The sequence below is a fragment of the Equus asinus genome, chromosome 13, assembly GCF_041296235.1.
Source record: "Equus asinus isolate D_3611 breed Donkey chromosome 13, EquAss-T2T_v2, whole genome shotgun sequence".
NCBI classification, from domain to species: Eukaryota; Metazoa; Chordata; class Mammalia; order Perissodactyla; family Equidae; genus Equus; species Equus asinus.
The window spans coordinates 4,481,127-4,508,480 of NC_091802.1; the positions used below are offsets into that span (position 1 = coordinate 4,481,127).

The 27,354-nt window shown below is 54.2% G+C and overlaps 1 protein-coding gene across 2 annotated transcripts in view; it reads right to left on the bottom strand.

The window, feature by feature from the left end:
- The window catches only part of LRRC75A (leucine rich repeat containing 75A), a 45,885-nt gene extending 18,961 nt beyond the window's left edge, over positions 1 to 26,924 (bottom strand). The window contains exon 1 of one of the 2 annotated variants that reach the window (XM_014853307.3): positions 26,434 to 26,924. In XM_014853307.3, the coding sequence (XP_014708793.3) occupies positions 26,434 to 26,685 (252 nt within the window). In that variant the 5' untranslated portion in view covers positions 26,686 to 26,924. The remainder of the gene's footprint in view (positions 1 to 26,433) is intronic. The other variant, XM_044746226.2, reaches the window with a different exon arrangement.
- Positions 26,925 to 27,354: the final 430 nt, after the last annotated feature.

Here is a 27,354-nt window from a genome sequence, read left to right on the forward strand (position 1 = left end):
GATGCACGTGGAGGGGAGCTTCTGAAGTGCTGGCTGCTGTGTTCTGGAGCTGAGGGCCTCTGTGGAACCAAGCGCAACCCTGCCTTGGGCCTCTGTTCCTGCCCTGGCTTGTTCAATCCCTCAGCCAGGGCTGCGTTCTGGGCAAGCTACCTAATGTCCCCGAGTCTCAGTTTCCTCATCTGTTAAACGGGGGCAGTGACCCTACATCACAGGTAGGCGAGCAGGTGCAAAGCCTCTGGCAGGGAGGAGGGTCACCAGCTCCTCCCGCACCCAGTGCCCTTCTTCTGCACCCCTCCCCCAGGAAGCCATCCCCACCCCCCTATCCAGTGCTTCTTAACCTCTTTTGGACCACAGACCCATTTGAGAATGAGACAAAAGCCATGAAAGCCTTTCTGGAAAAACCCAGGAGTCAGGGCAGGACAGGGAGCTTGGTGTGGAAATGAGCTTAATTGCTCTGGCCTCATGGCCAGCAGGGCGTGTGGGAGCCACGGGGACAGGTGTGACCTCAGGACACTATCACCCAGTAATGTGCAAAAACACGGCCCTGCCCTCCCTGGGACAGGAGGGGGCTGGGCATGCAGGAAGGGGGAAGCTAAGGGCTCACTTCTAGGGTCTCAGAAAGCGAAGGTGTCAAAGGGCCAGAGGGCAGAGTTCAGGGGTGGCAATGGAGGGGCGGTTGCTCCCAAGGTCAGAGGCCAGATTTGTGGCCACTGGAGGAGGACAGAGATGGATTTACTTCCTTTCTTGTCTGTCATGCAGGCTGGGCTGCTCCTCTGCGGGATGTTGACTTAACGCCAGCTCCTCCCTCCTCCACTTTGCCCCCGTGTACCACTCTCCTTGGTGTGGACCCCTGCCCCACAACACAGGCCTGGTGGTCTCCTCTCACAGCCGTCCCTGCTCCCTGTCCCTGAATGCCCCCGGAATAAGGCACTGGATTCTAGGCTCTCCCCAACCCCCAACTCTCTGTAAGTCTGTGGGCAAGAGACTTCTCTCTTGGGATCTGTTTCCCCATCTGTGAAACGGGCAGGTGAACCACACTAGTAGTGACACCAAACTGTGTTCCAAGATCTGGGGGCTGATGGTGACAAGAAAGAGGCCAGAGAGTCAGCAAGGCTGTGGGCCCACTCTTAGCAGAGCAGCACTACTGGCCACCCTTCAGGGAAAAAAAAGTAGTTCTGCTGCCACAGAAAAGTCTGAAGCCCCTGGACTGGATGATTGTTCTGTTTCTTGTGTTCCTACCAGCTCTGCCCTGTCTTCCTTTCCAGGCCAGTAGAGGCCATCCCATCCTGGGAGGACCAAGAAAACCCTGGTTGCTAACCCAGGAGGCTGGGGCAGGGCTGGGCAGATGCAAAATGTCCTTCCCCAGGGGGCCCCCCTCCCTCCAGGGCCCCTGGCCCTCACCCTCACTCTGCGTGCCCAGCGTGTGGACAGTGGCTCCATCTCTCTGGGCTGCTGTTGTCTGGATTCATTTAGCTGTTGCTTGGGAGGGGCAGAGGGTGGGAAGGAAGCAAGGGGGTGGGGAGGAGGGTCTTCCCAGGAAGGCAGACGTGGCCCGTGGCCCGCTCGCTGTGCTCTGGTAGCTCTGAATCACAGCCACCGCCCTCCCTGTGAATTCCAGCTGGGGTGGGGCTCCGGAAGGTGCCAGAGCTCCGGGCTACAGGGAGCTGCAACAAGGAAAACCAGATGGCGGCCGGACAAAGCCTGCTGCATATTTTATTGCTTTCTTTCTTTATGTGGACCCCACCTAGGCCCACGGAATGCTTGTACTGCTTTAGGACCTTCACACGTCCTGAGGACTGGGCCACTGCTGGCTTCCTTAGTGTCCTGGCCATGGTCCCGCCTCCCAGCCACTTTACTGGGGACGACTGTGTCACGACTTTGCACTGACAGCCTTACTGACACTGCCCAACAGGGGCCTCCGACACTCCACTCTGCCCCAGCTCCTAGGGAGAGACGAAGCGGGAGTGGACGAGCAGTGCCTGCTGCACACACGGGGAAGAGGAAGAACCGCTTCCACACGTGGCTCCCCTGGGCCGCCCCGGGCGCGGCTTTGGCCTTGCAGAGGCTGGTCTGCCTTGCAAATAGCACGCAGTGAGGAAAATCATGGCTTCCTCATTATGGGTCTAAATGGTGTCACCTCTAGGAAGTGTGCACGTGGACGGTTCCTCATCAGAACACCTAGGAACATCAGCAGGTGTGCCTGAGTCACCGCTGTGGGCAGCTTGGCTTAGTGTCACTGGCCAGGGACCAAGGGGGTCAACGGCCAGCACATGTCATCTTGAAGAAATGGGGCCCCCATGTTACTTGATTTGAAGGATGAGGTTTGGGCACTTGTTCTAATGGGAGGAAAGATGATGGGCCTGGAGGGAGGGGTATGGCTTTCAAAAAAGTGAGTAGAGATTCACATAGGAAGGTGAGAACAGCATTTCTCAAAGTGTGAAGGGGGACCTTACGCCCCTTTCAGGGACTCTGTGAGGCCCTCTTTTCCAGTGACACATCAGCAAGATGCTACCTTTTCTTCATAGACCTCAACCAGAATAACCCAGCGCAAGAGACCCAACACAGCAGTGGCAGTGGTGCGAGAATCAGCTGTCTTCTGTTTGCCAGCCACACACGAAAGAGATTCACAAAACTGTGAAACAATGCCACACTTCTCACTAATTTTTTTTTCTTTTGGAAAATACAGTTACTTTCATAAAAATTTCTTTCACATGTGAGCTTATTAATTTTAAATGAATGAATTAATAAATCAGAAAGTATTGATTTCTAATACAGTAAATAGCACTCATTAGAAATAACCCACATAGGGGCCAGTCTGGTGGTATAGTGGTGATGTTTGTGCACTCCACTTTGGTGGCCCAGGGTTCACAGTTTCAGAACTCCAGGTGTGGACCTAGCTTGTGTAGGGGAGGAAGACATTTCCTCCACCCACTCTGGGTTCTTCTGGCTGGAGAACGAATTAAATTCACATGAGACAGAATAACAGGAGAAAATTAAACAAAACTTTATAACATGTATACAAGGGAGAGGCTCGGGCAACCTGAGCAACTCGCCAAAATGGCTGAAGCCACCACCTTAAATATCATATTCAGCTAAAGGCAAAGGAGGATGTTGGGGGAGGAGGCGGAGTCGATCATGGGAGATTACCACACAAGTGCAGTAAAAAAGAGTCAGGTTATTATGCAGACTTGAGTCCTTGCCTTCCACATTGATAAGAGTTTCTAGAGATAAGGTCATCCCTCCTTCCTGGTATAGACAGGGAGACATCTTTACAGATGGAGAGTTCCTTTACAATGTAAATGTCTCTTAAGAAAGGGCAAGTAAATTCTACTTTTCAGAGTTTCTTTCCTGTCTGTAGTTTTTAAAAGTAACCAGCCGAAAATAATCCTCATGCCAAACAGACATATCTTGGGGTGGCCAATTCCAGTCCCCTATGCTTGTCAAACCACACTGTGGCAGCATCCCACATAAAACAGAGGAAGATTGGCATAGATGTTAGCTCAGCAAGTCTTCCTTAAGCAAAAAGGGGAAGATTGGCAACAGATGTTTGCTCAGGGCCAATCTTCCTCACCAAAAAAAAAAAGAAAGAAAGAAAAAAGAAAGGAAAGAAAGAAAGAAAAGAAAAAGAAAAAAAAAGAACCCACATAAAGACAACCTCTTTGAGGTCCTCAATAATTTTAAAGAGTATAAACGTTCCTCAAAAAGTTAAAAATAAAACTACCATACGTTCCAGCAATCCCACTTCGGGGCATATATCCAAAGGAAATGAAAACAGGATATTGAAGAGAAATCTGAAATCCTACGTTCACTGCAGCATTATTCAGAATAGCCAAGACATGGAAGCAACCTAAGTGTCTGTCAACGGATGAGTGGATAAAGAAGATGTGGTACATATATACACAAAGGAGTACTATTCAGCCACGAGAAAGAAGGACATCCTGCCATTTGCAACAACATTGATGGACCTTGAGGGCATTATGCTACGTGAGATAAGTCAGAGACAGAAGGAAATACTGCATGTTATCTCTTGTTTGTGGAATCTAAAAAGAACCGAACTTGAAAAAACAGACTGCAATGGTGGTTACCAGGGCCTGGAGGGTGGGGGAACAGGAGAGAAGATAGATAAATCCTGGAGATCTACTACACAGTGCAGTGGTTACGGACAACAAGACTGTATCAGCGACATTAAACTTGCTAAGAGGCTAGATCTCGATTGTCCCCCCACCAGAAGACGTGACAGTCACGTGGCACAAGGTGGGGCGGCTAATGCTGCGTCAGCAACCACACTGCAATGCAGATGTATTAGATCAATATATTGTACACCTTAAACTTACACCATGTTTTATAGCAATTATGTGTCAATTAAGAAAAAAGATTAAAAAAGAGTATAAAGAGATCCTGATACCAAAAGAAGTTTGAGAACCGCAGGGTTAGAGGAATGGGGTGCTCTGGGAGAAAGGGCACCTGAGAGCAGGGAACCAGGTTAGAGCTGGGGAGCCCCTGGAAAGGGCTGTCTGCCAGAGGCCTTCCCTTTGGGTCCTGGAGAACTTCTACAGGACACACAGCTGGCTGCCTCTCTCCTCTCATTACCCTGACCCCTCAGAGTGGCTTCCTGCCCATGAAGATGCACCTTTGTGTCGTGGTGCCCAGGAGTCCAGGAGAGGGAGGCTCACCCCGTGTCCACAGCTGGTGTCTGGGAGAAGGAGCAATCTTTGATCCAAGGGGCTGGCCCCACACCAGTGAGCTGGCGCGTTGTGGACCCAGGACCCAGGGAGAGTCTGAGGGGACAACCAGGGACCTAGACAGTGGCTGGGGTGAAGGGTCATCAGGGAATTTTGACACTTGTCTGCCTGACAGCTCCTCCCCTTCTTGGCCTTTGTTGGTATTACTGGAGACTTTTAGATCCAGGTTACTGTTCTTACTGTTTCTGCATTCAGGTTTGGACACAGATTTGCAAGTCACCGGGACTGAGAGGGCATGCTGGCTGCCACTTCCCAGGCCTTCCTCACGACTGGATGCACACCTGTATGTCGTGCTCTTGCACTGCTGGAGAACATAATCCAAAACGAGTTTTCCCTTGGAAGGAATACATGGCGGTTATTTTCTGAGTTCTCTCCTTTTCTGAAAAATCCTTCATGCTGAAGCTGCAGCTGAACACAGCCTAGCTGGAGAGAAACTGCCTCCAGACGCCAGCGCCTTACTCGCCACTAGGCTGCTCTTTGGTATTCAGCGCTGCAGATGGCTCTGAGGCTGGCTGCTTTTTCGTCTTCAGCTGCTTTTCTGCCCAGACGTCCATAGGACTGTCCTTGCCACTAACCTCTAGCTGCCTCTTCTAGTCCCAGCACACTATCCCCTTCCTAGGACCATTAGTTCAACATGTAGAGCAGCCTAAAAAGCAGTTAATATCTTTACGACAATCTCTCAAAGTTATCAAAAGGGCATCCCTTCGTGACACCCCCCAACACTCCTAAAATCCCTTCCCTGGGTCTCTCCCAGGACCCCAACTGTCTCTCAACTTCTCATCTCCACCCTGCAAACCCTCTCAGCACCCAGCCCTTCCTTTCCTAATACAAACTAATTTAACTTCTCTGGCTAATCCAGTTCCTAGATCAATGTCCCCCCACCTCCCTCGCCCAGAAAATAACAAGTGTTGGAGAGGATGTGGAGTGACTGGAACCCTCGTGCACTGTTGGTGGGAATGTGAAACAGTGCAGTCACTGTGGAAAACAGTACGGTGATTCCTCAAAAAATTAAAAGTAAAATTACCATGTGACCCAGCAATTCCACTTCTGGGTATATAGCCAAAGGAACTGCAAGCAGGGACCCAAACAGATATCTCTACACCCATGGTCATTGCAGCATTATTCACAATGGCCAAAACGTGGAAACAGCCCAGTGTCCACTGACTTCTATGGATGCACGGATAAACAAAATGTGGTATATGCATACAACGAAGTATGATTCAGCCAAGGAAAGGAATAAAATCTGACATACGCTACAGCATGGATGAACCTTGAGCACATTATGCTAAGTGAATTAAGTCAGTCATAAAAAGGTGATTCCACTTACCTGAGGTCCCTAGAGTGGTTAAATGCATAAAGACAGAAAATAGAAAGATGGTTTCCAGGGGCTGGTAGGAGAAAGGCTGGGGAGTTTTTGTTTTTTTTTTTTTTCAGGAAGATTAGCTTTGAGCTAACATCTGCCAATCCTCCTCTTTTTGCTGAGGAAGACTGGCCCTGAGTTCACATCCGTGCCCATCTTCCTCTACTTTACATGTGGGACGACTACCACAGCATAGCTTGTCAAGCAGTGCCATGTCCGCACCCGGGATCCAAACCGGCGAACCCCGGGCCGCCAAAGCAGAACGTGCGAACTTAACTGCTACACCACCAGGCCGGCCCCTGGGGAGTTGTTTAACGGGGACAAGGTTTCCATTTTGCAAGATGAAAAGAGTTCTGGAGATTGGTTACACAACAATGTGAATATACTTAACGATACTGAACTGTAATTATAGTTAAGATGGTAAATTTTATGGTATGTGCATTTACAACAATTAAAAAAAAAAGGTCCCGAGACCCAGGCAGGCAAACACAGACAGCTTCCTGAGATAGGACGGACAGAAGAAAGAGGCATGTGCATCTGGCCATTTTTCTTTTCTGCCTGTCACACGTGGTTATTAAAAGTTTTTGTCACAGTGTGTCCAGGTGTGGATGTTTCCTTTGAATTTACCTTCAGTGTTGGGGTCTTTTCATCTACAAACACGGACCTTTATACAGCCTGTCTCTTCATCAGGAAACCCATGTGGCTCTCAGTGTCCTCTGAATTTATCTTTTTCACGTTCCTCCCCTTGCAGAGGGTCTCAAGTCCACCTTCCTGCCACCGATCTCACGTTCTGCAGCGTCAGCTCCACATTCGCTGCTTCCAATAAGGAATCCGAACCAGCTGGCGCTTCATATCCTTGCAATTCCTACTTTCCTCATTAATCTCCCTTTCTCACCCTGTTGTTTTTTTTCCCATCTCAGTGTGGCCTCTTTTTGTGGCATTTTGTTCTTTTTCCACAAAGTCCATTTCTTCCGGAACCTGCAGTAGATCATTTTCAGAGGTCAGAGTTCAGCTTCCGTAGTACTTATCCTATGCCCAGGGTTTTTCCCCACTTGCTCACCCTTGAAGGAGGTGTGATCTAGTGAGACCCACACCTATCATCTGTCTAGTGTGACATTATGATTTATAATAATAAGCATATATTTGGTCTATGTCCCTGTTTCTGGGAAAAAGCTCCTAAGCCCTTGGTATTTCCTAAGTGATGACAGCGACAACTGCGTCTTTTCTTATGTTAATGAGGTGACTTTTGGAAAGCCCCTGGGTCAGCTAAGGATGCAAGCTGGTTGCCAGGGGAATCAACCATGTTATTAGGGGGCTGCAACTTTCAGTCCCACCCCCTGACCTCCGGGGAGGGGTGGGGGCTGGGGGTTGAGTTCAATCACCAATGGCCCAGGATTTAATCAATCACACTTATGAAACAAAGCCTCCATAAAAACCCCAAGAGTACGGGTTCAGAGAGGTTCCGGGTTGGTGCACACGTGGAGATGTGGAGAGAATGGCGCGCCCGGAGAGCATGGAGCTCCGAGCCCTTCCCCACACTTGGCCCTCTGCTTCTCTTCCGTGTGGCTGTTCCTGAGTTATGTCCTTTTATAATAAACCAGGAATCTAGCAAGTAAATGTTTCTCAGAGTTCTGTGAGCCACTCTAACAAATTAATCGAACCCAAGGAAGGGGTCGTGGGAACCTCCAACCTATAGCTGGTCAATCAGAAGCACAGGTGACAACCTGGACTTGGGATAAGAGTCTGAAGGAGGAGGGGGCAGTCTCGTGGAACTGAGCCCTTAAGCTGTGAGATCTGAGGCCATCTTCAGGTGGATAGCATCAGAACTGAGTTGAACTGTAGGATACCCAGCTGGTGTCAGCCAATTGCTTGTTGGCGTGGAAAACGGCACCCACGCATTGGAAGTGGTGACCGGAGTCTTGACCGTGTCCCACGGCTGCCTCCCTGGGTAAGAGCTGAGTCCATCACTTAGGGCTCTGGCTTGCTGAAGGCCGGCTCAGGGCCAAGACTCTGACCTTGGGAAGGGACATCTTCACCCACCCCTATGGCCTGGGTCTCCAATACTCGCAACAATGGAATCCACGGAAAGCTACAAAGTGTCTGTATCCCAGGACTCTTCCTGGCCCTGTTGAAGGCCGTCGGCCCTGCTGGACTCCTGGCAGTGGCTTCTGAGCTGCCTTCTATGAGTGCACGTGGGAGGAAGTGGGCAGAGGGTGGAAGCAGGGCTCTTTCCACCCCAAAATGATCACGTGTGGGAAAAAGGCAGTTGCTTGACTTTCCAATTGGGGAAGTCCTCAGACTGAGGGAGAAAGGGGCATCCTCCCTTCCTTTGGCAGGTCTCGGATTCCTGAGAGGCAGGGGACCAGCTCCATCTGTCTTAGGGGAGAGAAGGTTCCCCCTAGACTGTCCACCTGTCTTTGTTTTCAGTGTTTTTCATCTTTGTTTTGGTGTGTCTTCTTAGGTATTTTAGGGGAAAGCTGGGGGAAGCCACATGAGGCTGCCAGGCACACGCTATTTTAAACCACAGCCACCCCCTTCTCTTTTAAACTCGAGGTTTTAAACCCATTCCCAGAAGGAAGGCCCCGCGGGAAATTAGCTTGTACCTGTCTCTCTCCTCCAGGCATGACTCCACAGTTTCTGCAACAGAGCCGAGGCAAGGAGGGAGGCGGCAAGCTCTGAGTATTAACCGGCAGAGGCAGACAGCTTCAATATTGAAGCCAGCAGAGCCCGAATGTGCAAAGCTACTTAATGAGGTTGCAATCAAACAGTCCACCAGAAGGAAATTAATTATAGTCCAGAGGGCAGGCAGCAAGCGGAACAGGCTGCTGCTTCTCCTCTGGCTCTAGAACGCCACAGGCGGCTCCTCCTGAGGGAGGGGACACAGTCTGGACTCCCGGCCTCAGCTGGGGGGCTGGACTCCTGTTCCCGCCCCCGTGACATTCCGGCTTGCTGTCCAGGGGATTCCCAGGGGAGGGAAGGGCACTGTCAGGTGCTATGAGGGAAATGCAGCCCAAGGAAGCCACCAGGGAGAGAAGCCACAACATCTTAGAGTGAAGGGGCCTGGTGCAGAGTCTAGGCAGCTGCTTGCTAAATGAAGACACCGGCCTACGAGGAAGGTGGGCAGAGTCTTAAAAGTGCCACGGGGAACAGAGGGAACACCTGGTGTAGATACACATGCCGGATGTGAGAAGCAGGTGTGGGGTGCACTGTCTAAACGGTGGCCCCCAAGACACGTCCACATCCTAGTCCCCGGGACCTGTAAATATTACCTCCTTTAGAAAAAGGGTCTTTGCAGATGTGATTAATTTAAGGATCTCAAGATGAGATCATCCTGATTATCCAGGTGGGCCCTAAATCCAACGATAGGTGTCCTAATAAGAGACACACAGAGAAGACAGCGACATGAAGATGGAGGCAGAGACTGGAGCAATGAGGCAGCCATAACCACCAGAAGCTGGAAGAGGCAAAGAATGCAATGCCCCCTAGAGCCTCTGGAGGGAGCACGGCCCTGCCGGCACCTTGATTTCAGACTTCTGGCCTCCAGACCCGAGAGAGAAGAAATTTCTCTGGGTCCAAGCCTCCTAGTCAGTGGTCACCTGTTATGGCAGCCCTTGAAACTAACATACCAGGTAAAAACAGAGGTGGCATTTTCCCCAGAGGATACACCAGGGAGAAAAGCTCAGGGTGTGTGGGCAGGGACCCTTCCCCTCCTTGGGCTGGTGGGGACCCCAGCCAGGGCCACAGCTGTGGGCAACGACGGACCATTATCGTTAGAAATCTGCTTGCTGTCTCTGCCAGCCCTGAGTCCCCTCTGGGTGCAGGTATCCCCAGCACACTCTGCTGTCTGCTCCAGAGGTGGGCCTGGCCTCATCAGAAACGCTTCCTGTAGGACCACCTGCCCTAAGATGGTTCTCAACTCATCATGAGAAAGGTCATTTTACAAGTAGTGAAGGGAATTGTGACACCTGCAACAATGCGGATGAACCTTGAGGACATTATGCTGAGTGCAATAAGCCAGATACAAAAGGATAAAGACTGTATGATTCCACTGGTATGAGGTACCCAGAGGAGTCAAGTTCATGGAGATGGAAAGTAGAAGGGTGGCTGCCAGGGGCTGGAGGGAGGGGGAGTTTAATGGGGACAGAGTTTCAGGTGGGGAAAATGAAGAGTTCTGTAGATGGATGGTGGTGACGGGTGCACAACAATGTGAGTGTGCTTAATGCCACTGAACTGTACCTCTAAAAATGGTAAATTTTATGTTATGTATATTTTACTACAATAAAAAAAACAAGTGGTGAGCTCATAGTCATTGGAAGTATGTAAGCAGCGGGGAGATACTCATCACTCCGCACTGCCGTGGCAGGATTTCTGTACCATGAAGGAAGGTAGACACTAAGGAATCTTCCTTCTGGCTCCCTGTGATTCTCATCATTAGCATGACCTTGGATGCAAGCTCCCCGAGCCAAGGGTGTCGAGGGGGTGCACCATCTAAGACGATGCCGCTAATAGCTGCAAGAGGTGGGGCCCTGAGGAGAGGAAGAACAGGGAGGGAACTCTGAAGGAATCAAGCAATAAATAGAATCTAATCCAGCGATGAAGCCGCCTGGACGGGGGAGGAGGAGTTTGGGGGTGGGGGAGACTGAATACTGGAGAGGGAGGGAACAAGTAACTCCAGTGAGTAATGAGTAACTTGAGTAACTCGCCCGCGGGCGGCAGAGACCACCCACTGGAGTGGGGGGAAGGCGCCTGGGCCCCAGCTACCATGCCCCGGGCTCATTTGCTCTGAAGAGGCGCACTGCTTCCTCGAGACAAAGTCCTCGAGACAAAGTGTCCTTAACCCAGAAAGGGCTGAATTAACCCAGGAGTTACTGAAGTAAATCGACCTCAGATAAACTTAAGAATGTATCAGTCTGGTATTTCACACATATCTGTAACGTTTGAGGTCTATCAGAGTACCCAACAGATTAGCCTTCAAAGTCCAGTTTGAAATTGGCTTATGATTTTTGGCTGAGTTTGTGACGGTTTTTGAAATTTTAAGAGAACTTAAAATTCACCCTATTCATAGCTTAATTTGTTAAATTTTAAGAACTGTTTAGGAACTTGGGAAAGTCTTGTTTTTTAGGATGGGTATTTATAAATGTAAGAAAACCAGATATGTTAAGTTTGTAAAATCACTGATATTTAAAGAAATTTAGTTAATGAAGTCATAAGACCCCTATCCTTAAATGTGATTGTTTAAATCTACTAGATTCATAAGCAGAATAATGAAATTTGTAAGTTAAACTTAAAATCTTAGGAAACACTAGGCTTTAAATTTTCCACTTGAATATATTGAAAAGTAACTGAGAAAACCCAAGTAGCCATAAGTACTCTGTGTATGTGTGGTGTGTGTGTACAGACATGCCACCAAGAACACCAAAAACCTCCCAAGGACACAATTATGCAGATGACGTGCAGGAGGGGCAACTCCTACTCTGTGATGGGGGCATGGCGCCCTGGAGGATGGCTACTGAAGTGAGGAGCCAGAGGCACACCGCTCAGACCTGGAAAATACCCAACAGCAAAGCTAACTCACAAGTCATAAAAGTCACCACCACATGGCCCTCTCCCTAAAAGAAACACCCCACAGCACTGGAGCCCTGTGTGACGGTGAGGCCTCCTAGACCCCCTGCCGGTGTCCAGGGTGACTGCTCGGCCCCTGGTTGCAGCCTCTTGAGGGCAGGCTGGCTCGGCGTCCACCACCCCCACAGGCCTGGAGCTGGCACCCAAGGGGACGCCCAGGAGTACTGGGCTAACTTGACACCAGCCTGACACTACTGGTCAGGGCCACTCTGCAGAGGTCAGAGTCAAGAAACTGCTGATAGGGGCTGGCCCCATGGCCGAGTGGTTAAGTTCGCGCACTCCGCTGCAGGCGGCCCAGTGTTTCGTTGGTTCGAATCCTGGGCACAGACATGGTACCGCTCATCAAGCCATGCTGAGGCAGCGTCCCACATGCCACAACTAGAAGGACCCACAACGAAGAATATACAACTATGTACCGGGGGCTTTGGGGAGAAAAAGGAAAAAATAAAATCTTTAAAAAAAAAAAAAAGAAACTGCTGATAGAAGTCACTGGCCACCCACTGCCCCCTGCCCAACTCGGCCACCTGGCTACGGGGCAAGGAGCAAGAGGCAAGGAGTGGCCTCAGGGCTGCTGTCCCCACAGGGGCGGCTTGTGACTCTCCTGCTCCTCCAAGGCCACCCAGCCCCTGCAGGGTTTTGAAGTGAGGCATCCCAGCAGGCTGGCACTCCTTAATTGTGACAAGTGGCCTGCCTTCCCCTCCAGGATGCAGCAGGCTGGCTGGTGGCTTTGCTCGACAAGGGGCTTCATGGCTGCGTGTTGTTTGTCTTTTAACTTTGAAGTCTTTAAAAATGACACCCTCTGCATGAAACAGGCCTCTGGAAACAGATGCCTGGCCGTTGCCAAGTGTAAATTTAATTAAAATCCAAGAAACAGCAGTAGCAACAAATAAATACCAGAAGGATGCTTTCTTTTTAAAAAAATATAAAGTCAGCTGGGAGGCGTAGCAGGCCTGAGAAGGGTTTGGTCTGCTCCCCGTGGTCACAGCTCCATCCAGACTCTACTCAGGGTGGGGCCAGGAGACTCCCCAGGTCCCAGTGCTGGGTTAGACCCTGAGTCACTGTGTGGCCCGGGCAAGCCACCCCTGCACGCCCCAGCTACAAGAGGATTGCACCAGTTCATTCTTCCTGAAGAGTGGGCGGAAAGCAAAAGAGGTCAGCAGAAGATGGCCTTGGACCACAGAGGTTTGGAACACAAGGAATTCAACAACCATTTCCTTTCTCCTGTTGGACGTTTTAGCTACTGTGCTTTATCTCTGAAAGTGTGGTGGCATCTGCACTATTTCCCAAACTTATTTTCCAAGCTCCTCCCCACACCCCCTTCCATAGCATCTTGTGGGACTGGGATTCCACAGAAATCTGGGGTCAGAGGGTCCCTGAGGTCCACCGGCTCCTACATTCCACAAATTCTCAGCACTTTGTCATCGATCCCAGCACCCTCTTGATCTTTGCTTGGGAAATGATCTGAATCAGTCGTTTATGCCTTCTGGTGAAGGCATTTAAGCCTCTTTGTCCCTCTTTGTGGTAAATTTTGTCCATTTTAAATGGAAGGTTTGGTCTGTTGTCAAAGGAGCGGCAGGTATTACAAAGCTGGAGGCGCGACTGAAAGGTTCCTTCCAGCTCCCCAGAAACCTGCTTTCCAAGGAGGACAGACTTCACGGCAGCAGCCCATTTCTCAGATGGAGAAGCTGACGACTGGGGGGTTGTGTCACACAGTGAGCCAGTGGCAGGAACAGGAGGACCCCAGAAGTTTCTAACTGTCTCTCCCAGCCACCAGCCCTTGGAGGACAAGTGTATTAGTCAGGGTTCTCCAGAGAAACAGAGCCGATAGCGTTTGGCAGGGGGTGGGAGGGGAAGAAAGAGATTTAAGGAATTGGCTCACAGGACTGTGGGATCTGGCAAGTCTAAAATCCGTAGGGCAGGCCGGCAGAACTCCTTCCAATTTTTTCTCTCAAGGTCTTCAACTGATTGGATGAGACCCACCCACATTATGGAGGGTCATTGGCTCTACTCAAAGTCCATTGATTTAAATGTTAATCTCATCTAAAAAATACCTTACAGTGACATCTAGACTCATGTTGACAAAAAACTGGCTACTATGGTCTAGCCAAGTTGACACACAAAATTAAGCCTCACCACACAGAGGGTCTTCACCACTTTCTATCTCTAGGTCAGAGGCAAGGCCCAGGAGAGCCTCCAAGACTCTGGGCGAGCAGAGATGAGTCACACTGGACAAGGAAGCCAGCTTGAATCAAGCCACTTCTAACTCCAGGAAGGCAGCGGTGCAGAGGGAGGAGGAGGAGGAGATCCCCCAGGATCTGCGGTCGTGGGCAAGGCCTTGCCTGCGCCTCCATGCTCAGCTGATTTCCCCAGGACCTTTCAAATCAGAATCAGCGAGCCGGACGGCCTGTTACTATGGAGCTGCATGTCATCCTCCGGGCAGTGCAGAGAGCAGGAGCTCGCACAGGAAAGGAGCCACAGACGCCCTCTCCGAGGACTTCCCAGCAGGCACCCCAACCAGGTGGAATTTTCCCCATCTCAAGGCCCTGCTCCTCCTCAGGGCCTCACTCTCCCCAGAGACAGAAGGAATGGGTCACAACCAGCAGAACAAGAAGGAACCAGTGAGACTTAAAGGCTGCAAAGGAAGAGGTGAGGCCAGGGTCCTTGGGGACGGGGCGGGCGTTGCCTGGTTTCTGGGAGGTCACTGAGTTTGTCCACAGCTTTGGGGGACCCTGGGAGGGAGAGGTTGGAGGTGGGGGTGGGAGAGGTGAAAGGGCAGCCAAAGGCCCAGTGAAGGTCCAGGGCTTTCCATCCCAGCATCTCTGGATTCTGCCTCCAGGATTTCCCTCCATGGGCCTCTTCACTCAAGAGCACAGCCCAGGGGGAACACGCGGGGGGCGCTTTGTCCACACCTGCTCTCACATTCCCAACCGGCTGCCCTTGCTCCTTTGGGTTTCCTGACCAGCCCTTGGCAGTTTTCTAAAACAGTTCTGCTAATTCCATCCCAATACCCCCTCCCCTCTTCAGGCCTGACCCCTCCAGCTCCCTCGTGCCCCCATTTCTCTCAGAGTGCCTTCTGCTGGGTCTTGGCTCGTGGACCAGCCTCTCTGAGACGTATCATACTAAAAACATTTCTATTATTCTCGCCCTGCTTGACTGGGCCGATTCTCAGCCAGCAGGCGATCTCTGGAGAGAGAGGATTCTTGGAACCCACTGTGTCGGAGTTGCCATATGCAAGAACCGGCCCCCTCCGTGCTCCTGGTGGTCTCCGGGCGAGAGCCATCTGGAAACCCCACAGGCAAGATCATGCCTAAAAGTGCTTTTACCCCACTATTCCACAACTCCAGAAAAAAGTGAAAACACAGGTCTGCACTTGAGAATAACAATAAAAGTTCAGAAGACCGGCACATCCTAGGAAAATTAAATCGAATGGAATTATTTAGTCTGGAGACGTGGAGGTTATTTACAGGGGGTGGGAAGCATTTAGATCTTATTTTCCCCAGAACTGGTAAAGGCAGGAATGTAAACAGTCTAGGAAGCTGGAGGGGAATTCCTGGATCCCTGGGGGTCCAGAGCCCATGGGATCCCAGCAAGGAAGGACACCATGATGCCCCTGCTGTGCCCTGGTGCTCCCGACTGGGCTTGACTCCAGACTCACTCAGGACGTCTTCAATTCCATCTGACACCCTTTGAGAGGTAGGAGTATTGAGACAGAACCTTCTAGAAGAAGATGCCCCACTGCTTTAGCTCCCTGATTCAGGAGGAAGAGGGCAAGCATCTGGCTCAGAGGCAGAAATCATGTCCTGGCTGACATTTCACTGTTCCCTGCCTTAGGTGATCTTGGAAGGCCATTCCCAAGGAGATGGGTGGGAGAAGTCATGAAGCTCCTGACTGGCCTCAGCTATAAAGACTCTGATCTTTGGTGCACTTTCACCAAGACTGCCAAGTACAGCTGTGTAGGATGTGCACTGCACAGGGTGTCTGGGTAAGGCTGAACTCACCAAGCCTTGACTCTGGCCCTGCCAACCAGACAGCCATCGTCTTCTACTTCTCACAAAGGCACTGTATGGGGTTGGAGCTACCCTGCAGCTCACTGAAGGAAACTGAGGTGATAAGTCATCCTTGGGTCACCTGGACTCACTCACTGAATGGCCTCCACCTCCAAAGTCCTTGGCTTCCCTAGGCTGCCAGGAGCAGAGGCACGGCCAGGCTCTGATCTGAGGTCAGTGAGCTCACGAAACAAGCACCTTACTGGGGCCACCTTCTCTTCAGGTCACGGTCCTGCTCTCTGCTTCCGCCAACCTTAGTTCATCTTAGCTACTGCTGTCTCAACATCCTACTTTAAAATACAAACTGTTGAGAAGGTGCCACTTAGAGAACGTGCTCAGGGGAACAATGCTCCGCACTCTTGCCCTCTCCTGAGGTCTGGCCTGTGCAACCTCCCGCTCCTGCCAGTTCATACAACAGGGAAGGGGCAGCCAGAGTTCCCTGCCATGTGTGGACTCCCAGAGCCCTCCCTCCATCATGTCCCTAAGGATGGGACCCGAGCCACCTGCCCCAACCTGAGGAAGCTGAGAAAACACCGAGTTATTCACTGGGACAGATCAAGGCCTCACTTCTAGTGCTTCTCTGGGGATCACTGGGTAGGATAGGGCTTCAGGAGACGGGGACCTGGTCCCAGTCCTGTGTGACCTGTACAGACCACGGCGCCTCCCTGGGCCCCTCTGCACATCCGGGGAACTCAGCTCTGATGCAGGCTTTCTCACCAGAGGGAAGCATGTGAGCCCCTTCCCCTCCCTCCAGCTCCTCTGGGAGGCAGAAGGGGCAGCTCCAGCCCCCTTGGGCCTCTAAGGACACTTAACCCTCAGCCCTGCCTGTCCTCTGGTGACTGGGACCCAGGACCACTGCCAGGAGTGGGCCAGTGAGACCACAATATGCCATATGGTCAGGCAGCCCATTAAAAAGCCTGAGGCAAGGGCTGGCCCAGGGGCACAGTGGTTAAGTTCGCACATTTTACTTCGGCGGCCTGGAGTTTGCTGGTTCAGATCCCAGGTGTGGACATGGCACCACTTGGCACGCCATGCTGTGGTAGGCATCCCACATAGAAAGTAGAGAAAGATGGGCACAGATGTTAGCTCAGGGCCAGTCTTCCTCAGCAAAGAGAGGGGGATTGGCAGCAGATGTTAGCTCAGGGCTAATCTTCCTTAAAAAAAAAAAAGGCCTGAAGCCTAGGTCAGCAGCTGGCACAGGTGGGCCCAGAGTTCCCCCCCGCCCCCCTATGCTTCCTCCTCAGTAGCCCTTGCTCTCTCTTGCTGGCTCACATGCCTGGTGAGGAAGTGACCTCCCACAAGAAGGGCATGAGAGCCCTAACTAAGAGATTATACACCAGTCTTGGCAAACACCTCAGTCGTGCTGGGCTTACTGCAGGAGACCGGAGCTTACTCAGTACCCGGGCCCAGCAGGTGCAAGAAAGGAGGACACTCCCAGGGATGGCCGGCCCAAGCAGGCGTCTGAGGGCGGGCGGGCCAGAGTCAGGCACTGTCAGTTGTGTTGTCCCTGTCAGGGTAGGTCGGGTTGGGTGAAGTAGCCTGGCATTCAGCAGTGGAAGGGAGAAATGCCTGTCCCCGTCCTGCACTGGAGCCACGGGGACAGGCCCCTGGGGCAGCGGGGCGAGCAATTCTAGTCTGACCACTTACCAAGAATGAAAATCAGAAAGATAGGTTTTGTTTCCCACTGGGATTCCTCTGGGACCACAGGAGCCTGAACAGCCCCCCAGCTGACCAGAGCCCTCCCTCCTCAGCGGCACCTGCAGCTCCTGTCCCCTCCTCCCCAACCCTGGCCATGGTCTACACACAGCTCTCTCCATGATATGCAGCCGTGGCTCCGTGGGCCGGGTCTCAGGCAATGCAGAGGCGGGTGCTGAGGGGGAGGGCCAGGCAATGGAGAGGGGTATGAGGTGGCAAGGGGCTGCCAGGTGTGCTGGGCCAGACAGGTCCAGGTCTGGGGCGGTGGGCTCTCATGGCCCCAGCACCATGGGAGGGAATCCTGCCGCTCTTTGTCGGGCTGAGGCCAGAGCACCCGGTGGCAGCGACCGCATGCTCAGAAGTAAGGGCAGCAGGGGCTGGGGGCCATAGGCTGCTGCCTTCCCAGGCCACAATCTGGGCTCCCTGCAGGTGGGTGGTGTGCTTGAGTGGGCAGGGCTTCCGGTCTCCCCTTGGGGTCCTACCCCTTGCCTGGTGGCCCTCAGTGGGAGAGGGGTGTCCCGCAAGCCTCCTTGGGCAGCCTGCAGCTGTGGGTGGTAGCTCCACGGGGAGAGCAGCTGTGAGGTGGGGGCAGAGTGCCTGGAGGGGGCACAGAGAGAGCTGACACTCCCTGCAGGGCACTGGTGTGCTCCAGGGGAACCCTGGGCTGAGGGCAGGCAACTGGTATGGACAGCAGAGGGGCAGGCCTGGGCACCTGGGCTGCTGGTAGGGGCCACTCAGGGCAAGTGAGGCAAAACCCCAGCTGGGAAGTGGGAAGGGTTGGCTCCCTGCAGCTCCCAGGCTCAGCACCTGTGTCTACCTGGGAGCCCCGTGGGAGAGGAGCAGTTCGCATAGCAGCCAGCATGTGTGCTGTGTGCCTTGCACCTGTGAATGGCCCCCCACTGTTGTCTCCTACTGTCACTCCTCTGGCTCTCTGCCCAGCCTGGCTAATCTGTATCCGTGGCCAGAGTCAATGGCAGAGCCAGAATCTGACTGGCTCTGTCTGGCTCTATAATCACTCACCACCCATCTACAGCACCGGCTGCCCCTCTGACACCTTCTAGTGATGGACATGGTGGCAGGCTCTACTTTTCCCAGTTTTTCCAACCCGCGCCATCCACCTGTGGGTGCCCATCAGTGTCTGTGAATGAAAGAACCAAGCACTAGCATGGCCAGGTAGCAGAAGGCACAGGGCAGGTCTTTGCCTTGAGGACAAAGACCCCTGACGCCCTGCCTGAGCTGGGAGGCCTGGGTCTCCATGGGCAGGAGAGAGGCACAAAGCAGGGTGGGCCTCGGGAGAGGGAGGGGGGAGAGGCAGATGTGAGAGGGGCCAGGCAGCCTCCACAGGGTGGAGGGGGAGGAGAGAGAGCCTGCGATGAGGCCGATGGGCAGTGGGACCCAGGAGGGCCCGCCCGAGGCTGGAGACAGGCCTTGTTCTCCTCCCTGACACCCTGGGTGAAGGGCCCACGGCTCCCAAGACAACACAGGGTCTGTCAGCACTGGCCTTGCTCATGTGCTGCGGCCTGGAGTGACGAGAAAGTCTGCAAGCTCCTCACTCTGGCTTCTGCCCCAGAGCTGTGCGACTTGGCCTTCCACCCTCCTCTGTCCGACCAGGGGGGTCAGCTAGGACCGCTGTCAGCACGGCAGGCTGGCCTCCGCAGCCTGGAGAGCCAGTGTGCAGGCTGAGTGTGGACCAGCCCCAGGGCCTTGGGGTCTGCATCACACTGGAAGCCCCTCTCCCTGTGCCCCGACAGGGGACAGAGGAGTGACTTCAGGGCACGAACGTGAATCCAGTTCAGGGCCTGGAATAAGTGACCACCGCAGGAAAGAATGTGTCTTTCTGAAGCCACAGGAGCCTGGTGGAACCTGAGTGGTGACAGAGAACCTCAGTGCTCATCTCAACCACACACTCCTGAATTTTGCAGATGGGGAAACTGAAGCTGGAGAAGGGACGGGGGCAGGTTGGGGTCTGAGCTGGGACCAGAACCGAGGCCTCTCGGTTCACAGCGAAGGCAGCCACCGCCACGGCAGAGCTCTTACCCTGGGCCATGCCGAGCGCTCGCACGGCGCTGGCCTCTCGGATGCTCGCAATCCCTCTGTGTGGTAGGGGACAATTATTACTACTGTTTTCCCTGTTTGGTTGCCTGGTGCCTCCCCAGTGCCTAGAAGAACAGGCCCTAGATGGTGAAACACATGAATTAATTCCTACTGTCTTATTTTGGCTCCTCTGTATTTTCTCGTTTTCCTATAATGATTATACGCTGCTGTTATAAATGTTTTTAAAACCCCGCCATTTTTTACTTTAAGCAACATCCTGCCGACCTAACAAGACTATTTAAGGAGAAAAATAAACATGGAAAATGCTTTATGGAGCAGAAAGCAATGTACAGACGCAAGGGGTGTCTCCAATGCTGGCCCTCCCACCCAGGGTGCCGGGCCGCCAGCAGACAGCTAAAAGCAGCCGGCACCTCCTCTCCACCACCACCAACTGCTTCCAGTTCCCATGGGTCCCAGAGCCCCTTCTTCCTGCCATGAAGGCTTGGGGTGGGGTGGGGGTGCAGAGGGAAGCTGACCAAGGTTGGGCAGAGTAACAAGAGACAACAAGTCTGCTTCTCACCCAGGGAAGGGAGAGACACAGAGAGAAACACACAGACCCAAAGAGAAGCTGCAGAAAGCAGAAGGAAGAGGGGCAGAAAGACAGGCAAGGACATGGAGGATAGAGCGGGGTAGGGATAGCTCTAGAGGCGGGCACAGGCCTCAGGCCCAAAGTGAGGCACCTCTGCAGGCAGACGCACTCTGACACTCTCCACCCTCAGCGGGACTCCTGCGTCTATCCTGGTTAAGATAAAGTTAGAAACATCAAAATGCCACATCCCTTTGAGCAGCAGCCGTCGGCAGAACTCCATATGGCTGCAGCAGCCAGGAGTTTGAGCTAATACAAGTTAAAAAAAAAAAAAAAAAAAGCTGGGAAATGCTCCCGGAGAGCCACGTGGGCACTGCTCAGGGCCAGTGGGTGGGGTGGGTGGGGATGGGGAGGAGAGCTGGGTCCCCACCCCTGCTCCGAGTGTCAAGGTCACTGTTATCATGAGAACAACCAACTCTGTAAGTGACAGCACACCCAAGATACAGCCACTGAGTCTGCCGTTTTAGATAACTGGGCCCCTCTCCCACCCCTCCAGTTTCTCCTAATGAGAAAGGATATGATACAGCCAGCAGGGGCCAGGAGATGGAGCACAGAGGAGGAGTGTCATTTTTCTTATAGGTCACCCAGAGTGCGGCTCTTGGTAGGGGGGCAGATGGCTGGCTGAGACCTCCACTATGGGGAGGCGATCTTCTCAGATATTGACGCCACTCCCTGGGCATCACACTGGGGAAGGCAGACAAAGACCCTGATCACCTGGACAACCCTTCTGCAAAGGTGGCTCTCACCTGCTGGAGGTGTTGGGGGTGCAGAGAGCAGCCACCAGAGCCCCGAGAATGGGGAAAGTGATGGCACTGACTCTGAGGGTTACTGGAAGGGTGACCTGCTCCTCTGCTGGACTGAGAAGCAGAGCCAGACTCTGCTGGCTTCTGAAAGAGACACCTGGGGCGGTGGCCAGGAGGAAGTGTGCCCGAGGGGAGGTTTAAAATTCAGCATAAGGATTTCTTGAAAACCCACTGTGCCCAGTATAGGATCTAGGGCCTCTGCCCAAGAAAAGCACACATGGAATTGAAATGACACTGGGGGAAGTGGAGAGAGGGGTGCACCAGTGCACCAAGGGGGGTTACACCAAGGTGGGGGTCCACTGGTGGAGCCCAGGGTATAGTAGGAGCTGAAGATAGAGAGCAAAGCAGCTTCTGGTCATCTCCGAGGAGGTGGGTATTTGTCCCAAAAAGAAGGACTCTACCCCAACAGACCTGAAGTCAGGATAGCCAGCCCAGCCCCATGCCCTGCCATCACGCCTGGCCATACAGATGCTGCCGTGTCCCTGACCCTGGAAACCAGTGAAGCAGGCCCTGGCATGAGATTCCTTCTGCATCTTCATCACTGGAAACACCTGCATGCAGCCCAGTCAGAGAGCGGTGGATTTTAAAAAGGAAGGTTTCTCTTTGTGGCTGGAACAAACATGATTCAGCACAAGCAGCAGATCAGCAATGTGGAGACCAGGCTCTCCTGTCAGGCTCCGCTCCCTTCCCGCTGCTTCAGCAGAGGCCCCAGACTGCACCTGCCGGATGGGATCCCCCGATGCCCACAGAGGCCGGGCACCATGCCACTCCTCTCTCCAAGAACACCACCACCTGGCAGGCTGCCAGGAACAGCCAAGCCCCAGGGACAATCGTTCCCAGGAATCCAACCACGCTGAAAGCAAACTCACCAGATCTCACGAGCGTCCTAGCAAGCCTGGTAAATAAGCCCCCAGATGCACAGCTGCAGCCGGGGACTCAAGTGCTTCTGAGGACACACTGTGGCCGCGGGGGCAGATGCACCTCTTCACAGCACACCAACTTACTAAGGATTGTTGCAGGCCTGCGAGTGTTCAACATCGTGCCAGGGACAACAGTAGTGGTGGGGTCTCCACCTTAAGGAAGCATGTGACTTGGTCTGACAAATGAAATGGACATCACAGGAAAAACTGTGTACAGGTGATTAAATATCGCCCAGTGTACGGGCCCTAACAGGCAGCTGGATCTCAGAGCCATGGGCTGACGTGGCCAGGAGGGTGGCCTTGGAAAGGTAAGGAGCATTCCGTGGAAATAAGGAAAGGCACTCCAGGTGGAGGGGGAACGAGATCAGGGCCAAGGGTGGCGGAAATTCTTGCTCAGTGTCTGGTGGCCTTCCAACCTGCTCGCCCGAAGAGATTTTCTTAGACGGGTTGTTGGAGGAAAAAGGCGACCTTCAAAGGTCATTCTGCTCATCCTTCTGTCTCCAGGTAGGAAAGACTTGTCCAGTCTCCAGGTCCCCAGGGACCCTCCAAGTGCTTGTCCATTATCTTGCCCCGCTTGGGAAGCAAGTCGTCCTAGGTCCTGGAGGGTTCTTTTTTGCATTAGCTGATGTGGCTCCTGCTCCCAGGTATAGAATAAAGCCAGCCCTGCCACCCTGGCCGCAGCAGACTGAACCAGAAGTCCATGCGCAAGCCACACCACTGGGTAGGGTTGGGCAGGCTAACACTGAACAGCTCTGGCCAACAGGGCTGCGCCATACTGAGTGGCAGTAAACCAACCTGATCAGACCTTCCTTATGGGAAAGCAGGGAGGCGGGCAGCTTCAGCCTGGTATATCCCAGGAAAACTGGTCCCTTATTCCAGTGTTCCATGAAGCTGGCCAACTACCCAGTCTGGGGTTTGGGGGACTCAGAGAAACTGCTGGGCGGAGGAGATGACACCTCACCTTCCATACAGCCCAGCATTCGCTCTCTCTCCATGGCTAAAGGTTACTTCTTCCCCAGGGCTTCTTAAAGATGGCAAACCTGACCCCAGGACTTAGGGAGAGACATCTGGGCAAGGGTGAGGCCTGCAGGAATGGGGTCCAGGGAAGGGGAGAGGAGGCCTCTTCTCTCCACAGCTGGCTTCTTATATTCCCATGAGCACCGCCCCAGACTGCTTCTGAACTTGTAGTCAGCTTTTGATGCAGACTGAGCCCTGGCCAGGTAGACAGAATCCCCAAATCCTGGGCCCAGCCTGGGAAAGGATACCTCTTGGTACCCCTGCCCATAGCCTGGCCAGACGCAAAGTAGGGCAGCTTCTCCTGTTTCTTATCATCACCGCCATGAGAAAGTGTCTTGATTGCAGAGTCAACTGCAATTTCACACACTTTGTAGCCTTTGCTCTGCTCGGTACCCCAGATACCCTTTGGGAAATGAGGAAACACAACTTGGAGAGGTTATCTGCTGGGTCCAAGGTCAAAGCAGACTGAGGACCAGAAGGCAGGCCGCCAGAGCTGACTGTTGGCCCAGGCTCTTCTCATGATTGCACACTACTCCTAAAAGGAAGGGGACTGCTCTCTGCTCCTTTAAGGCAGCTTCCTGGCATCCTGCCTGCCCCTCTGGCTGCAGCTCAGGATCATTCACAACAGGAGGCCTCCTGATACTTCCCCAGCAAGTGACAAGCACAGACAGGCTGGAGATGCTCCAATCAGGGAAACCACCCCCCAAATCTTAGATGAGAAAGAAGGGCATTCAGAAGAAGTGGCACCAGCAGCCACCATGAATTAAATACGTGGTCCCGGTCCATATCCCGAGCCCGTAGCAAGTCACACAGCAGGGGGGAGGCACGGCACCACACTGGAGCATATTCTCATCTTGGGGTCTGTGAACCCTCTGAAATTCTTGCAAGATTGTGTATGTTGGTGCATTTGTCTGCGAATAGTGTCCAGGGTTCTTTCAGGACCATAAAAAGCTCAAGGACTCACAGAGGTTAAGAACCACAGGGACTGAGTATGCTCAAGTCCCCTCCAAACCAGGGCTCTGGACACATACAAATCTGGCAGCCAAACAAACATTATCAGACACAGGAGAAACTGACATGCAAATGGGCGTGTCTGTTACTCTCCTAGCTGCTATTACTCTCAGTCTGTTCCTGTTCATCGACGCCCACACCATAGGTCCCGGATAACCTCCCAGCAGGACTGAGCACCTGGGCTCTGCATACACCCCTTTCTTTGCCTACTGTGTTTCTGAAGGAGAGGCTTCCCTGTCTGACCCCTGGTGAGGCCCTGGGTGTTTTCCTGTCTCTCAGTGACTGCTCATTCCCTTTCTGAACATCACCACCTCCAGACTAGAGAAGCAAACTAGAAAGGAAAACACAATTTGGGAGAGGGAGACACTTCAGTGCACAGCACAGATCCAGTTCAACAGTCCTCTGAAGCCTCAGGGTCCTAGAACACTGCCTGTTTCTCATGGACACTTGGATACCCCGTGCTCTCCTCCCACACTGCCCAAGGGCCCATGACAATCTCCTGCAGGGGCCCTGATCTGCACGTTCCGGGCAACACAGGGCAGCTCTCTAAGCCCCTTGGGCAGGCCCATTGCTGGCTCTGGAGAGGCCCACAGACCTCACCCACCAGCCAGAGATCGACGGAGCCTGACAAACGCCATGAAACTGGAAGACAAGCTATTCTGCTGCTTTCACAGAGAAGGGGAAAGTCTGATTACCCCTCCTGCCCCCATCAGCCCTTCCAGTCTTGCTACTAAGAAGGCAGTCAGGACATCAACAAGACCAACATTTCTCAGGAAATGCTCCCTGTCTCAGGGGCCTTAGGGACTTATCTACTCTCCAAAAACCAGGGAGAAATTCAGCTTCCCTGGGATGTGAATCACACTCGTCCCCAGAGGGACTGAGGAGCCCAAAGTGTCTAGCTCCTCCTGCAGGCCCCACCCAACCGACCCATAAGAATTCTGGTTTCACTTTGTTCTTTTACCCTCCAAGGAGGGCTTGTCTTGACCCCCACCTTTCAGCCCCCTCGACTCTTCCACATCCCCCGAAGCACCTACCCCAGTGCTGGGGGAACAGCACGTCAGCAGTGAAACCTTCTTACTGTCTGGTGTGCAAAGGGGATATGATGATCTGGAAAATCCATTATTCTGTTTGAAAGCAAAAGAGTTTCCACAGAGGCCATACACTGGATTCCAACTTTTGAAAGACAAATATATACTGCTAAAGTTGGGTGGTGCGTAATGTCACCTTTCTTTGAAGATTCAAGTCAGAGAAGCCACCTGGGCATCCAGTGGCATCTCAGGCATCCTTCTGGATGTTGTTTGGAAAAGCCAAGGCAAGCAGAAGCCCCACGGCTTCCCAAGTCCTCAAGCGTCTGCTTCCGTCTCCCTGGGCAGCACACACCTTGGGAACACACGCTCCAGAGTAATAGCACACCAGATATAAAGGGGGGAGGGGTTGCTGCAGAATCCAGGAGGGATGTGCGTCGGATTAGATTTTGGAAGTTCCTCCCAGGAAGGTGCTCCCACAGCCTCTTTCATCAGTGATGCAAAAACTTCAGACAAGCCACCTGAGATTCCCCCTCCCCCATCCACAGGCGACTCCATCACTAATGGGGTCAATCTAACAAGAATATGGGGCCTGCCCTTGGCAACCTCCAAAGCTGGACCAAGACAACCTGTGTGGTAATGCAGCAAGGCAGCTTTTGCCTTCCTGCCTCTCTCCCAGTCAACAAAATACACGGAACAGGCCACCCCCTCCCTTAAAAGACAGTGAGGAAGGAAAACAAGTCGGAGAGGTGGATGACAGCACCAGCCCCAGGGCAGCCCTAAAGCAGAGGGGACCAGCCAGATCTGCAAAGTCAGTCCCTAACCAGTGGGACAGGGACAGGACAGGCCGAGGGCAGAGTGCTGGCAGCCTCCTGAAGTTCCTGCCAGCTGGGCAGTCACACAGGAAACCACATCCAGCTCCCCTCTCCCTCTCTCCACTGTTCACCAGGGGCTCATGGCTGAGCACCTGTCAAAGTTAGTCAGGGGAGATGAAGCACTGTCTCCCACCAGAACCGCAATCCAGGATGCCTCCCAGGGGGGCAAAAGACCTAGGGACTGGCATCTTACTAGCCCTAGGGCTGCGTCCTTGGACTCCCCCTGGGGAAGCTGGGTTCGGCTGACAACTGCGCATTCCTTGAGGACCCTTGGCAGGGGTGACTATCAGCGGGTAAAGAGGAAGAAAAGAACCCTGGCCCAGGCCAAGCATCCCTCCCTCCATCTCCTCCCACCAACCACCCCTGGGACCAGCCTCCTTCTCTGCATGCCGGGGAGAGAGCAGGGACGTTATTCCAACAGGTCTCTCTCACCCGGGCCTCACCCGGCTAGCCGTCCTCCGCCCTGCCCTGAGGCCCTCCAATTCAGCCAGAGCGCCAAGGCACCTGCTGCCAGACCCGGCTGCATCCGGGCGAAAGGGGGCCCTGGGCGGTGCCCCTCGGCGCTCCCGGGCCTCCTAGAGAAGGGGCGGGGCGCTCCCAGTCCGGCGCGCCCCCCGCGCCCCCTCCCCGCGCTCACCTGGCGCAGGTGCTGCAGCAGCGTCCCCGCCTCCTCCCGCCGGCCCTGGCGCACCATCCGCAGCAGCTCCTGGACCATGCCGACGCGCCGGTGGTAGGGGGGCAGCCCCGCGCCGGCGCCCGCGCGCCCCGCCTTGTCCCCGGCGCGCAGCAGCAGCGACGCCCAGAAGTCGGGCCGTTCGCGGCGGGGGCCGGGCGCCGCGCCGGGGCTGGCTCTCTCCGCCAGGCTGCCCTTGGTCTGCCGGGTGCCCATGCCGCCGCCACCGCCCGCCGGCACCGTCCGCGCTGGGCCGCGACGCCGCGTCCCCGGCCGGCTGCCCGCCCCTCGGCCGCCCGCGCGCGCCGGCCTCCCGGGCTGAACTTTGGGGGAACTGTTGCGCGCGGGCGGGCGGGCGGGCGGCGCGGGGGCGGGGGCGGGGGCGGGCGGCTGCCCGCGCTCCCCTTGCTCCTCCTTCCGCGCTCCCCGGGCGCGCTCCCCCGGCGCTCGCCGCCCGCCCGCCCGCGGCCCCGCCCCGCCCCGCCCCCGGCTCGGCTCCCGCTCCCGCCCTTGCGCCCGCGCCCGGGCTCCGCGCCGCCGCCGCCGCGCGCTCGCTCCTTTCTTCCCTCCCCTCCGCGGCCGTCCCCTCCCTCCTCTTTCCCGCCCCCCGCGCCGGGCCGGGGCTGCTGGGCGCCCCCTGCCGGCCGCCGCGCTGCGCCTCCCGGGGCCGTGGCGAGGTGGCGACCGGCGTGGGCAGGCCCCAGAGGCCCTCGCTGGCGGTCCCCACCAGGTTCCCCAGATGCTTCCACGACCGCACGCGAGTGTGAGGGCCGCGGGAGGTGAAGGGTGGCGGCCCATGCCCCGGCCAGATGGGGAAAGTTTGCTGCATGGCGGGGTGGGGGTCTCTCAGTCCCAGAGTCGGGTTTGTCCAGGTGGGCTCCCCAG